The 13,904-nt window shown below is 36.2% G+C and overlaps 3 protein-coding genes across 3 annotated transcripts in view; all 3 read left to right on the top strand.

The window, feature by feature from the left end:
* LOC117636704 overlaps positions 1-656 on the top strand; it is a 2,104-nt gene extending 1,448 nt beyond the window's left edge. Inside the window, 2 exon segments of the mRNA XM_034371352.1 lie at positions 1-70; positions 214-656. The exon segment at positions 1-70 is cut by the window's left edge and continues 5 nt beyond it. Coding sequence (XP_034227243.1) covers positions 1-70; positions 214-510 — 367 coding nt within the window. The 3' untranslated portion in view covers positions 511-656.
* A 951-nt stretch (positions 657-1,607) lies between these two features.
* Positions 1,608-3,507, top strand: LOC117615886 (UPF0481 protein At3g47200-like). Its single transcript, XM_034345058.1, has 2 exons — positions 1,608-1,681; positions 2,089-3,507. Exon 2 carries the CDS (start codon positions 2,104-2,106, stop codon positions 3,448-3,450), a length of 1,347 nt encoding a protein of 448 aa, XP_034200949.1. The 5' UTR covers positions 1,608-1,681; positions 2,089-2,103; the 3' UTR covers positions 3,451-3,507.
* Positions 3,508-6,171: 2,664 nt separating this feature from the next.
* LOC117614193 (UPF0481 protein At3g47200-like) lies at positions 6,172-9,248 on the top strand. The gene is made up of 3 exons (XM_034342918.1): positions 6,172-6,438; positions 7,116-8,506; positions 8,892-9,248. Coding segments are annotated over exons 2-3 (1,356 nt in total). The 5' UTR covers positions 6,172-6,438; positions 7,116-7,151; the 3' UTR covers positions 8,893-9,248.
* Positions 9,249-13,904: the final 4,656 nt, after the last annotated feature.

Below are 13,904 nucleotides of genomic sequence, written 5' to 3'. Positions count from 1 at the left end.
CGTATTAGACATCTATAACTTGACCAATGCAAAGGAATCCCCTGCAGTTACTGACCTTCAGCGCTTAGAGGTTCCATTTCTCAACAGACACTTTCCCTTTTCTGTTGTTTTAAAGGATATTAAATTTTATCTCGAGGAGGCCAGCCATTAGGCTTTCACTTCTGACAATATGAAGCAGTAATCCCATCTCTGTTTCTTTGATTAATTCATCAGGTTCTAGCGGGAAGCTACTTTGCTGTGGCCGGAGCCCTTGTGGGTCTTCTAAAACGAGGGAGGATGAGCATGTTTGGGACACTTCTAATGCTTTGGGGCCTCATCAAAGAAGGGATCCTCGGAAAGCCTGTGAACACAGATCCTACGAAAGCTGTGTTTGTCTACCCAACTATGCTCATTGCCGTAATCGCTGCCTTCTCATCTGTAAAGTATGATGTGAAGAAGGTTGTTAGAAGTGCACCTGCTAGGCCCATTGCAAAGCCTCTTCTGAGGTCTTCAAAATCTAAGCTCAAATGAGTTGAAATATGTAATCCATCAAATTTTTGATCAACTTTTGACAGTTAATGGGTTCAAATTGTATGTTTCAAATTGTACGTCTTCCTGCCAAGATTTAATTTAATTTTTTTCTGGAAAATATTATTGTTATTTTTGTTTGTCCGAAATTTCTCTTGTACATGGATTCAGAAAATTAGATAAATAAAGGGTTGAGAAAGAGGATGAATTTAGCACACTACCTATACTTCCTCTTAATGCTTTATCTAGTTGCTTTCAAAACAGAGGAAATGGCACGGCTATGGGCAGTGAGCTCGACTATAAGAAAGTACAAAAGAACTGGAAAATAGTGGTAGCGTTTCCTCAAGGGAGGAAAGGGAGGAAAGAAAGAATAATGCTAACGACAATCACTCACTGGCGGTTGATTTTCAGGAGCCCTAGAGAAAAAGGAACCGTGAATGCAAAGTCTATTTCGGTCTTGGCCTCATTCAGGTCACGACTTGGCTTGACCATCAAAATAAAAAATTGACATGAACAAGAGTTTGATGAATCACCATGGTTCACATCTATTTTAAAAGAGTAATTAGCTTAAGGTATATGACTTTAGAACTTTCCATTCAACACTAACGATCGATAAAATGATTAATAAATTGGATAAATTTGATGAATCACCATGGTTGTTCACACCTATTTTAAAGGTTATAACCCCAAGGCATGACTTCAGAACTTTTTATTCAACACCAATGATTTATAAAATGATTAAAATAATTAATAAAGATAATCAGAAATGATCTACAGAAGGTAGGTAGGTACCCAGAAAAACAAATAGTACTCTCTGGATGCATGGATTTTAATGCAAGTTATCTGCTTATTGTCAAACACACAACAAACTTACACGTTCCGTGAAAATAGCAAGGAAGCCCTCTGATCTGTTGACCTAGCAACTCTTTCTTATTACAAATTATTGGGGGACGTCACGTACGTGGACGGCTATGGAAAAGATAAAGCTAGAAGATATTAAATTAATCTGGCAAAACGCGTCCCACATAAACATTAAAACAAAAAAGTTCTATATAGCCCATCACCTTACAGGAGAAAAATTATATTTTCATCTACCAGAGGAACCAAGTAAGCTGCATTGAGCTTCTCTTCTAGTCGACCAAAGGGAAACCAACTTGGTCCTTTGAACATACAGGTGCAAATTTAACTCACTTCCTTTTCTAGTCCATTTCCATTTTCTTGAAGCTTTTAGTTTCTTATCCTTTCACGGAAATGTAAATGTAAACTTTTAGAAGGTGCTTTTAGTTTCTTGAAGCTTTTAGTACGTTCCCTAAACTCACTTCCTTTTGTAGGAGACGCTCAAATTTTAGGGAGGTGTTTTTATTTGACTTTCATTTCGGATAATGACATATATTGTAAATTCCTTAAAAATTGTGGATATATATTAATTGCTTACTTGGCGAAGCAAAAGGTTGTTGGACTGCAATTGAAAAGGGAGCATGTACATCTTGATTATATATATATATATATATCCTTCTCCTTGTTCTACTTGCAGATATCCATTTTATTGAAGTTTTTAGTTTCTTATCTTTTGTTTTATAGTGCATCAAGAGGAAAATGGAAGGAAGCCATCAAGCTGCTCCAGTTGATATAGATAACCCATACATTCCATTAGAAACTTCCATGAGACAGGAATTGGGTAGGTTATCTCCTTTATCCTCTTCATGTTGTATTTACAGAGTTCCAGAGCGATTGAGACGTGTAAATGAAAACGCATACACACCTCAGGTAGTCTCTATAGGTCCACTCCACCATGGCAAGAAAGGGTTAGAAGCCATGGAAGAGCATAAAAAGAGGTACCTACAGGAATTTCTATGTCGGACCAAAGTAAGCTTGGAGGATTGCATAAAGAAAATTAGAGACCGAGAACCAAGATTAAGAAGCTGTTATGCAGAAACCAATGGATTTAGCAGTGATGAATTTGTAAGAATCATTCTAGTAGATGCCGCATTCATCGTAGAGCTCTTGTTGAAACACAATGGCAGGACACCGATAAAAGAAAATGACGCCATATTTAAGAAACCAAAGATTATTCTGGATCTAGAGACTGACATGCTATTGCTTGAGAATCAACTACCAATCTTCATTCTCGAGGATCTTTTTTACCTACAACAAGGTACACTCCCTTCCGATTCTGACGACAGGCTTTCAACATTTGTAACTGATCTTTCTCTCAAATTCTTCACTTCGAGAATGACTCTGATGAGAGATGCAGATCAAGAGTCCATTTTAGAGAGATTAAGTTCTACAAAAAAAGTAGAACATTTTTTGGATCTTATTTTAAGATCGTTATGCCAATCAGAAGTTGAATTAATACCATTAGGTTATGTAACTACAACAACTCGCGTAAAAACTAGCGTAACACCTAGCCTAACACCTAGCGTGACAGAGCTATACCAGGCAGGAGTGGAGTTTAAGGTGGGATCAATGAAAAACTTATTTGACATACGATTCACTAATGGGATTTGCGAAATTCCAAAGATCCGAGTAGACGATGACACAGAGATCTCACTTAGAAGCCTTCTTGCCTTTGAGCAGTGTCATTACATGCACAATCATATATGTGATTATATGACCATCATGGATGGTTTTGTGAACAACGCAATTGATGTGGATTTGCTTGTTGAGCGTGGAATTATTGAAAATATTGTAGGTGACAGGAAAGAGTTGTCTGCTCTATTTAACAACCTTGGGCTTGGGATTTGTTCTGACGAAAACTTCACATTTGCTAATCTTTGTGAAGACCTGAACAGGTACTACAGTTCGAAAAGGCACAAAATGATGGCAAATTTGAGACACAATTATTTCAACACACCTTGGCGAACTCTCTCTGTCATTGCTGCTGTTGTTCTCCTCATACTCACTCTTATCCAAACTGCGTGTTCTATTATCTCTGTTGCTTGAGCATGAACCACAACAAGTCTCATTTCCCGTGTTCTCTGTATCTTTTTCCCCACTGCCAGGTTTCCTTAAAGCAAGTGTGAGATTCGTCCCAAAAAAAAAAAAAAAGAAGCAAGCGTGATAGTGGTTTCTTTGTGAGTTTGGAGATTTTATTGTGTGGTTTATTTGTCGCAACTTTTTAGCATGTGTGTGGTAATGAGAGATTCATTTTTGTGTTGAAATTTGTAGCGTTTTTCATATCTGTTGGCTGACTTTTTTTAGGACCTTTTGTAACCTGGACAAACTTTTCCCATGTACATTACATACCCGGAATACAGAGGAAAACAGGGGAAAAAACAAGGGAAAAAGAGCTTGCATTGGCCTCAGTTCCGCCCATATGTCTCTATTCTTGCATGATCAATTAATGCCATCCAATCCAATGAATCCTCTGGATCTTTTATCCTTATTACCCAAACAAGCTGTCCTTTTCCCTTTTCGATTCGTATTTTTACTCGATTTCCCTTGGTTCAGATCGATAATGAAAAAATTCCCAAGGACTTATGCGTATACATATAGATACACGTAAGTCCTTAGCCGAAAAAAAATGAAAGAATATAGGTAAACAGTTTACTTGTATAATATAGGTAAATTGGGGAACTGAAAAATATAGGTACCTAAAAAATATTTTACCTATTCCATATATTTATATTGACAAAACATATAGGTACCGACAAAATAATTTACCTAAAAAAAAAAAAAAATTACCAGAAAATATAGGTACCTGAAAAAAATAATTTACCTACAAAGATAGGTAAATTATTGTACACGCCTGGAAAAATAATTTACCAAAAAATAAATAAGCTGAAAAATAGTTTACTTGAAAAGATAGGTAAATTATTGTTGGTGGACAATTTTGTAGGCACGTTTGTACATGCCACATTGATACAAAATACCACCCCCCAGCGTATATTTGTATTGAATATATTTTATTTTATTTTATAGAAATATTAAATATAGTTTGTATGATGTACATTATTAGGGGATCACGAGCCTCTGCATTAAGAATTCGTGCATTTATCTGTGTTTCGTAAAATCTAAGCCACCCAAGTAATCTAACCACCTAACATATGACACATCATCAATCTTTATTTATTTATTTATTTTTTTTTCGTTTGCCAAAATTGATGTTAACGTGCTTGAGTTTTTTTTTTCCTTCATCGTGCTTGGATTTCACGAAACCACAGACTTTGAACACCACCAAGCAATCCACACCGTGCCCGTTTCGGAGCTCTTCGATGGAGATACGGGCAAAAACATCGTTTAAAACATATTCAAAACCCAGTGGACCGATCACAACGACGCCAGTTGGAGGAGAGCGTTAGGGACAATAGGTAGGTGCACCGCTGACTGGAACGAGCTGCTTGACTTCACTGACTTTTGCTTGCTCAAAACCTCTGCTTTGCCATTTATGAAACTCCTCCAATTATCAATATTTCCAGCGAAAGCCAAAATAAATAATTGGAGTTTGATTTGCTTGACTTCAGATTTGATATTTCAGAGAGAGAAGGAGAAATTGCTCAAAGTTGCTGCAATTGGAGATTGTTTTTTTATTTTTGGTCGAAAGCTGCAATTGGAGATTAAGTTGCAGGAAAGAAGAAGTCATTTGAGAAAGTTTGGGTTTTTGGGCTGTGAAGAGAGTCACGGAGTTATCGTCATTTGGGAGAAAAAAAAGAGATTATCCTAGCAAGCTGATGGGGACTGATCTAAGCCATTAGATTATTTGAGTGGCTAAGATTTCACAAAATGCGGATAAATGCACGAATTCTAAATGCAAAGGCTCGGGATTCATTATTAGATTAAAAGTCACATGGACATGGCAAGAACTAAAATTAACAGTCCTGATCTCTTGGACCCCTGTAGTCCAAGAGATTTATGGTCACTCACCGTTGGATGTAAATTCAACTGTTGACTTGAATCGGGTAATAATCATTTATGCCATATTGCATTTATATATATCATTTTGAACCATTGGATTAATATCCAACGGTGGGTGACTACAATCTCTTGGACTCCTGTGGTCCAAGAGATCGGGACTGCTAAAATTAATTAGGATTTGAATTGTTAGAAACTTAATCCCTAAAATTGAGGATATAAAATAATTATGGATATAATTATGGATATGCTAGAAATTTGGAATGTGTTCTCATTTATAATAACAGCAAATGGCAACACCATGCAAGTCCCACATTAATGATTGATAAAATGATTAATAAATTGGATAAAGATAATCAGAAATGATGATCTCTAGATTCTCTATAATAGAACCTACCTCGAAAAACAAATGGTCATACGTACAAGCCATCTACGTATACGTGTAACCCTAATTAGGATGAAGGAGAACACTTTAACGTACCATCGGCCCTTTAATTTTCTTATATTGTCAAACACACAATATATAGTTATTAGAATTATGGGGATGTTAGGTAAAAGAGTAGATTAAAGCTAGAAAAAAGAAGAACATTTAAATGTCAAAGATAAGAACAAAAAGAACAAACTGAGACATGGATAAGTTTGATGAATCACCATGGTTGTTCACACCTATTTTAAAGGTTAATTAGCTTAAGGTAGGGCTTTAGAACTTTCCATTCAACACTGATGATTGATAAAATGATTAATAAAATGAATAAAGATAATCAGAAATGATCTACAGAAGGTAGGTACCCAGAAAAACAAATAGTACTCTCTGGATGCATGGATTTTAATGCAAGTTATCTGCTTATTGTCAAACACACAACAAACATACACGTTCCTTGAAATAGCAAGGAAGCTCTCTGATCTGTTGACCAAGCAACTCATTCTTATTACATATATAGCCCCCACCATGTTCCCATTATTAAGGTAAGATTTCTATTTCATATATCTATACCAGAGGAGCAAGCTGTCTGCACTGAGCTTTTCTAGAAATCTACCAGAGGCACAACAATCTTGGCCCTGTTTATACATATATACAAGGTGTGCAAATTCACTTCTCCTTTTTGTTTTTTTGCTTTTCAATTCATAATGTTTCATTTGGCAGTTGGTAGTTGGAATTAAGCAAAGGGATGTTCTAAGTTTCTTCCTTCATTCAATATTGGAATTTTGGTCTGTCTATCTGCTATCATTTTTTTTCTTCTTCTTCAGAATTTGCTTTATTACAAGCTTCAAACAAGAAATATTATAAGTCCATTTTCGATAATTGACGTAGTTTTCATGTTAACACATATGAAGCATTATAAGTTCTCCATATAGATTTGCATTTTGTTTGCTTCTTCTACTTTATAAATGAGGTAAGCCGATGGACTTGTTCAAACTAGCCAAATTAAATCAATTCGAGCGGTTTTTAATTTTTAATTATTTATTTTTTTAAAGTTTTAACATTAAAAAAGTGTAATATTGGACCGAACTGAGTCAAATCATAACTAGTTTCGTTCAATTCGATTTGACATAGATGGTATTTGCTTAAATCGAAAACTTGCCTTTGTTATTTTTATTATTTTTCTGGCGCTTGGCATTTTCTTAGAAAAAAGAAAAAAGAAGATCGATTACAATATCAAACTAGACCATGCACACCCATATGCTTTTTTTTATTTTTGGTCAGAGCATCTTGGAATGTAAGTAGTTAATGCAATATTTGTTGATTGTGGTGCCAGGATTATCATATCATCATTGCCATCTATTAGAGGGAAATGGAATTAATCAATCATGATCCATTAGTAACTTCAATGAGTGAGGTGTTGGATAGATTGCCTCCCCTGTCCCCTTCATGTTGCATCTACAGAGTTCCTAAGCGATTACGGCGCGTAAATGAAAAAGCCTACACGCCTCAGGTTGTCTCTATAGGCCCCCTTCACCATGGAAAAGAAGCCCTGAAAGCCATGGAAGAGCTTAAAAATAGGTACCTACAAGATTTTTTACATCGGACCAATGTAAGTTTGGAATATTTTATAAATAAAATAAGGGCCCAGGAAGCAAAACTGCGCAGTTGTTATGCAGAGACCATTGGGTTTAGCCGCGATGAATTTGTAAGAATCATTCTGGTGGATGCGGCCTTCATCATCGAGGTCTTGTTGAGGTTCTGTTACAAGCATTTGCGGGTTGAGAATGATCGTATATTTAACAAACCAAGGATGTTGGAGGATGTATGGCCTGACATGCGGATGCTTGAAAATCAGCTGCCTTTCTTCATTCTTGAGGATCTTTTCGATCATGAAAGAAATATAGTTGGCATCCAGACGACAATTATTGATCTTTCTTACCATTTCTTCAAAACTCTAATGCATATGAAGGACATGGAAGACACTTTGAGCCGGATACGTCCTCCTCATCAGGTAGAGCATTTTGTTGATTTTGTTAGAAAGTTATATCCATTGCCTCCACAATTAAAATCGAAAGTGCCACAAGTTCAAGAACCATTCCAAACCCTAACCATAGGCAGGATGTCATCATGTGTAATGGATGTACCACAAGCTCGAGGGCAACTTGAAACCCAAACCATACCCAGCATGACACAGTTATACCGAGCAGGAGTCAAGTTTAAGAAGGGGTCAAGCACAAACATATTCGACATTCGGTTCAATATTGACGATGGCATTTTGGAAATTCCAAAAATAACAATAAGTGATCAATCAGAGGTCACACTCACAAATCTCCTTGTCTTTGAACAAACCCTATGCAAGAAGGTAGAAAATTACATAAATGATTATGTTGTCATCTTAAACATTCTTGTGAACACCCCGGAGGACGTGGCGTTGCTTGTTAAGAATGGAATTGTTGAAAACAAGCTAGGTGACAGCACTAAAGCCTGTGCTATGATCAAGAACCTTGCTGACGGCGTCATTATGGCAGATGAGTTCTACTTCACCACTCTTTGTGAAAACCTGAACAAGTACTACAGAATGTTTAGGCACAGATGGAAGGAATATTTGGTAAAACATTTCTTCAACTCACCTTGGACAACTAAGGAAATTGTTGCAGCTGCTATTTTCCTTATGCTCACTTTCGTACAGACGGTGTGCTCTATTATCTCCGCTGCGCAACAATAGTAAGTTTCTCCTTGGCCTTTTCCTCCCCATACCCTTATCCCTTTGTTCATTCACATCACATGTGCTGGTTTTCTACCGGCTTAGAGGTAGCGTCTAGTCTTTGAGAGAGGTGTAAGTTGGTTTAATTTGCAAACTGTGATTAGTCGTCTATAGTATAGAAGAAGGCTTAGGTTTCCTTCAACTGAGTGTAAGAGAGATTTGAAGTTTGAAAAAAAAATTATGTAGAAGAGTATTGGCATACTCTTACACTTAATTTCCTTTACTAATTGGAATTTACAAGGTTAATTAGTATGATAGGAAGCTGATTTAAATTAGGAATTTCAGATAATTAATTGAGTGAGAAGCCATTCTCTTCTGATAATCGGTTTCTTATTCGTTCACCAGATTCTAGCAGGAAGCTAATTTGGGGTCTCATCAAAGAAGGGATACTAGGAAAGCCTGTGAATACTTATCTAACAAATAAAGCTGTGTAGGTCTACCAACTAAGAAGTTGCTTTGCCCTGATCTCTCTGCATTTCCATATGAAAAGCATGATTTGAAGAAGTGCCCCTGCTAGCTAGGCCCATTGCCAAGCTCCTGAAATGAACTGAAATACGTAAATCCATCAAAGTCTTTCATTCTTTCAAGTGTTCATATTTAACGAATTCAAACTGTATGTATCAAACTGTACGTTTTCTTGCCAAGACTTTTATTTGGCTGAAAATATTGTTATAATTGTATATGATACTAAACTATTTCTCAGATATTTCTCTCATAAATTTCAGTACATTATATTGGAAACTTTTTAAAAGATAAATATAGGGTTGAGGAAAACAGGGGAAAGATAAGGGAAAAGAGCTTGCATTGGCCTGAGGTCCCCCATATGTCTCTCTACTCTGTCCATATCTTCCCTTTCTTGATGAGCTTATCAGCCTCCACAACTTTTGTTTTGGTTGGTCTGCCTCCCACTACTTCTTGAATACAACAGAAACAAATCCATTAATTCATAGTTAATTTATTCCAACGAAATGCACTGTAGCCTTTCCAAGTGATACTAATTTAATTAATTAACACGAAAGGGATCCAATACATATTGAAGTTAAATTCAATGTATTCACACGGTCCAACTTTTTTTAAATATTTATTTATGAAAAAGGGGATTCGAACTTGAGTGCAGAATGAGGAGCACATCCATTCTAGCCAACTTAACTAAACTCATGTCTGCACAAGTTAATATAAGAGTGAAATCAATGAAGTCATTAAGCCAAGCTTGATGGTAAAGATCAACTGATCAAGATTAACATTTCTTTTGCGTCGCCTTTCTGCTTTTTTTATTCTAACCGATTATACCCCGAAGAGTTTACAATTCACAACCTGGCATCCCACACAGAAGACGATTTTGATTTGATAGCAGCCATGCCTTGAAGCTGGTTTAAGAATATGGCCTACTAACTTTCTCGCAATTATATATAAGAGCGTTGTGTGTGTATATTATAACAACGACTGACTTCGGTGCGCGTAAATGAGCAAATAAGAGCATAAGTCTTGATTTTCTGGTAAGTTTTTTTATTGCACACTGTTTTGTATCTTTAAGTTTGTTTTATATGTTGTGGTTTGAGCAAAGTTTGCTGGCGTTACACGGCTGATTTGTATTCCCCATTTCTGGTTATGGCTGAAGTAAGACGTTATTTATTAGATATTATATTAATGCTATTCGCTAGAGAACTTTTTTGGTATGAAAATGGCTCAAAGAGTCAAACTGTAAAGTTTTGCCGCCACCAGTCAAAATAGTTGAATGATTATCAAATGGGTCATTCTACTTAAGGGTGGCTATGGGAGGGAGGGGCGGTGTTCTGCTTGCTGGGTTCTGTTGATTTATTTATTTTTGTTTTTAGTTTTTAAAATTTTCAAACAAGAATTCACATGGTGTAAAAGATTGGTATGCCAACCACTCACGAGATCAGAAGTACTTGGACCTGCTTTAACCATACCCAGCACTACAGACCTATGAGATGCTGAGATGCGGGAGTGAAGCTTAAGCTGATATCAAGTGAAAACAGATTTGACATACGATTCAGTAATGGGATTCTGGAAATTTCAAAGATGACAATATGCGATGACAATATGTGATTCTTTTTTTTTTTTTTTTTTTTGTCTTTAGTAATTTACACATATATCTTTGCGAATCATAACCAATTCTCACATTATTGTGATCATGAAACAATTCTTTGAATAGTCATCTCTTTCTCTACTTTTTCTTTTTGGTCTACATTTTTACCTTGCTAATTACTAGTTGCTACCACTTAGCAGGTCACCCTAATACATGACTCGAAACTTGCATGAGAAATTAGAGGGTCAACTTGACACGATACGTTTATTAAACGAGTCGAATTTTTATTGAGCATTCTTAACACGTATGTGATTCGGACACGACACGCACCCGACACGACACATTATCAACCCTATCTGTATTTAGCCAGAGAAAAAGATAAGGTCCCGTAGATAAGGGACATTAATTCAATCCGGCAAAACCCGTCCTACATAATTATATAAAACAAAAAGTTGTTCTACATAGCCCATCTTTGTACTATACATTAATTATCGAGAGAAAACCCGTTGTACATTAACTTTTTCTCTTGTGTGTGGTAATGATATTCATATTTGTATTGAATATTTATAGCCTTTTCTTGGACGATCTCGTGCTGATGTTTGAGTTCTCCATATGCAAGTGGGCAAAAAAGTTTTCAACATGTGGATAGTAAACTTAATAAAGTTAAGGTTAATTTTGGATTTGAATTTCTTTTTACACATTATTTCATGATATTGTATATAAAAAAAACATATAAATTAAATTATTTAAAATTTGGTAAATTCGAATAACTGGACTGGTAACTGCCAGCTACGTTACGAATATGAAAGGTCTATTTTGGTCTGTATTATTGAGATCATTGAGCAAGACCTCCCAAGGCCAAGTTCTGCACCACATGTTCTTAATTAGGGAAAGGGTTGCTAATGGGTCTAGCCCAGTGAAAAAGAGTCTTGACTTACAGACCACGGGTCTCAAATTCGAATCCCCACGACATCATAATTGTGTGTGTGTATGAAATCTCTCTCTCCTCTAATTTAGACTATCGATTGCTCAAAAAAATTAGGGAAAGGTTTTTATTTTTTATTTAGTCTAAAAGGTAAAATGGAAGAATTAATTATTTTGATTTTAAAAAAAAACTAGTTATATTATGATCGTTGTGCTATAAACATATAAAATCTAGCACAATATGCCTATACTTCTGTTAATGCTTTCTCTTGTTACTTTGAAAACAAAGGAAAAGAGCTTGCATTGTATACTTAGGTGTGGCAATTTCCGATATGACCCGTTATACGATTCGAAACCTGCACGGGAAATTAGCGGGTTCAACCCACACGATAAAAAATCAGGTCAACTTACCATGACCCGTTTAATAAATGAGTGGGTTTCGGGTCAACCCGCCAACCCACTAAAATACCTATCTAACCCGTTTATTAAATGGGTCAACCTGCAAACTCACTAAAATATATCTATGTAACCCGCCAACCTGCTAAAGTACTCACATAACCCGCCAACCCGTTTCTTCTTCATTTTCTTCATTTTTCTAATTTTTGTATTTCTCTTTCTCAATCTTCATACATAGATAGAGGCAAAATGTAATCACTATTCTATATTAAAAAATAAAAAATACAATCACTTGATTAAATTATCAAATTTCAGGTTTTTAAAATTTATTTTTTGATGACCTTGTGAATTTGAGATGTGATTCTTTGTTATTTTTTAAATTCTTTTTTATTGGCCTTTAGTTATTTACACATATCTTTGGGCATCATAACCGATTATCACATTATTGTGATCATGAAAAAATTCTTCGAATAGTCATATCTTTCTCTACTTTTTCTTTTTAGTCTACATTTTTACCTATTACTAGTTGCTACCACTTAGCAGGTCACCTCGATACATGACACGAAACCCGCACGAGAAATTAGTGGGTCAACCTGACACGACACGTTTATTAAACGGGTCGAATTTGTGTTGAGCATTCTTAACATGTATATGATCCTAACACGACACACACCCGACACAACACGACCCATTATCAGCCCTACCTATATTTAGCCAGGGAAAAAGATAAGGTCTCGTAGATAAGGGACATTAATTCAATCCGGAAAAACCCATCCTACATATTTATATAAAACAAAAAGTTGTTCTATATAGCCCATCTTTGTACTATACATTAATTATTGAGAGAAAATTATATTTGGAAAATACTTCCCTTATTCCTTTGTAGGTAGGAATTCCTACATTCTTGTCAATGGCAATATGACATGTATGTCGAAATTTATTTTGATGAAATATTTTTGTACATGTGTCAAACCGTGATTTGTAGGAAGGAAGAGTATTTCCTTCCAAGAAAGGAGACAATAAATATCCTTATATTTTCATGTACCAGAGGAGCAAGTAAGCTCTACCAATCTTTCCGACTGAAGATATCTGCAAGTTATAGTCAATTGAGCAAAGGGTAAGCACAAAATGGTAAGCACAGTTGAAAGTCTCCTATTGTGGTGCTGGTAAGCACAAACTTATCTTCGAAAGTTTAGGGTGTAAAGTGAGATGTCAAACTGGATTAAGACTCGTGACAGCTTTAGAATAATTGAAGAAAACCAATTTATTTATTTTAAATTGTGGATTTACTAGCCGCTAAGAGAGAGATAAATAAACACTACTACGATTTACTATTTGCGCGACGGAAGTTTGCGCGACGAACAAACTTTCGTCGCGCAAGAAGCATTGTTGCGACGAAAAAAAAATTCCGTCGCGCATACAAAAGAAAACTAGCGCAACAAATAATTTCGTCGCGGAAACAGTCTATGCGCGACGTAAATAAATTTCGTCGCGCAAAGGTGGTAAAATAAACCCCGCCTATTTTTTTGGTGCCAAAATCTTGCGCGACGACATAGATCGTCGCGCATGACAATATTGCGCGACAATTCCTACTAATCGTCGCGCAAAGATGGACAGAAAATTGGCTCCTTTTATGGCGGCAAAAAAATTTTGCGCGACGAGAGTTTTCGTCTCAAAAGACAACTTAGCGCGACGAAAAAATCTACCGTCGCGTAAGAAAACGAGGGAAACTTATTTTTGGCGCCAAAATGCAGGGTGGATTATGTTTTTTTGCGCAACGGAAGTGCCGTCGTCGCGTAAAGTTTAATAGCGGTGCAAGCTTGCGCAACGAAATAGTATTATTTGCGCGACGAAAGTTTCACTTTGCGCGACGCCGGATCGTATTTGCGCGACGGAAGTTTGTGCGACGAATAATTTTGTTCGTCGCGCAAAAAAGCAGATGTCGACACGTGATTGCGCGACGGAAATGTTGTTTTGTGCGATGGAAA

The sequence above is a fragment of the Prunus dulcis genome, chromosome 1, assembly GCF_902201215.1.
Source record: "Prunus dulcis chromosome 1, ALMONDv2, whole genome shotgun sequence".
Classification (NCBI taxonomy): Eukaryota; Viridiplantae; Streptophyta; class Magnoliopsida; order Rosales; family Rosaceae; genus Prunus; species Prunus dulcis.
This window is presented reverse-complemented; position numbering and strand designations above follow the sequence as displayed.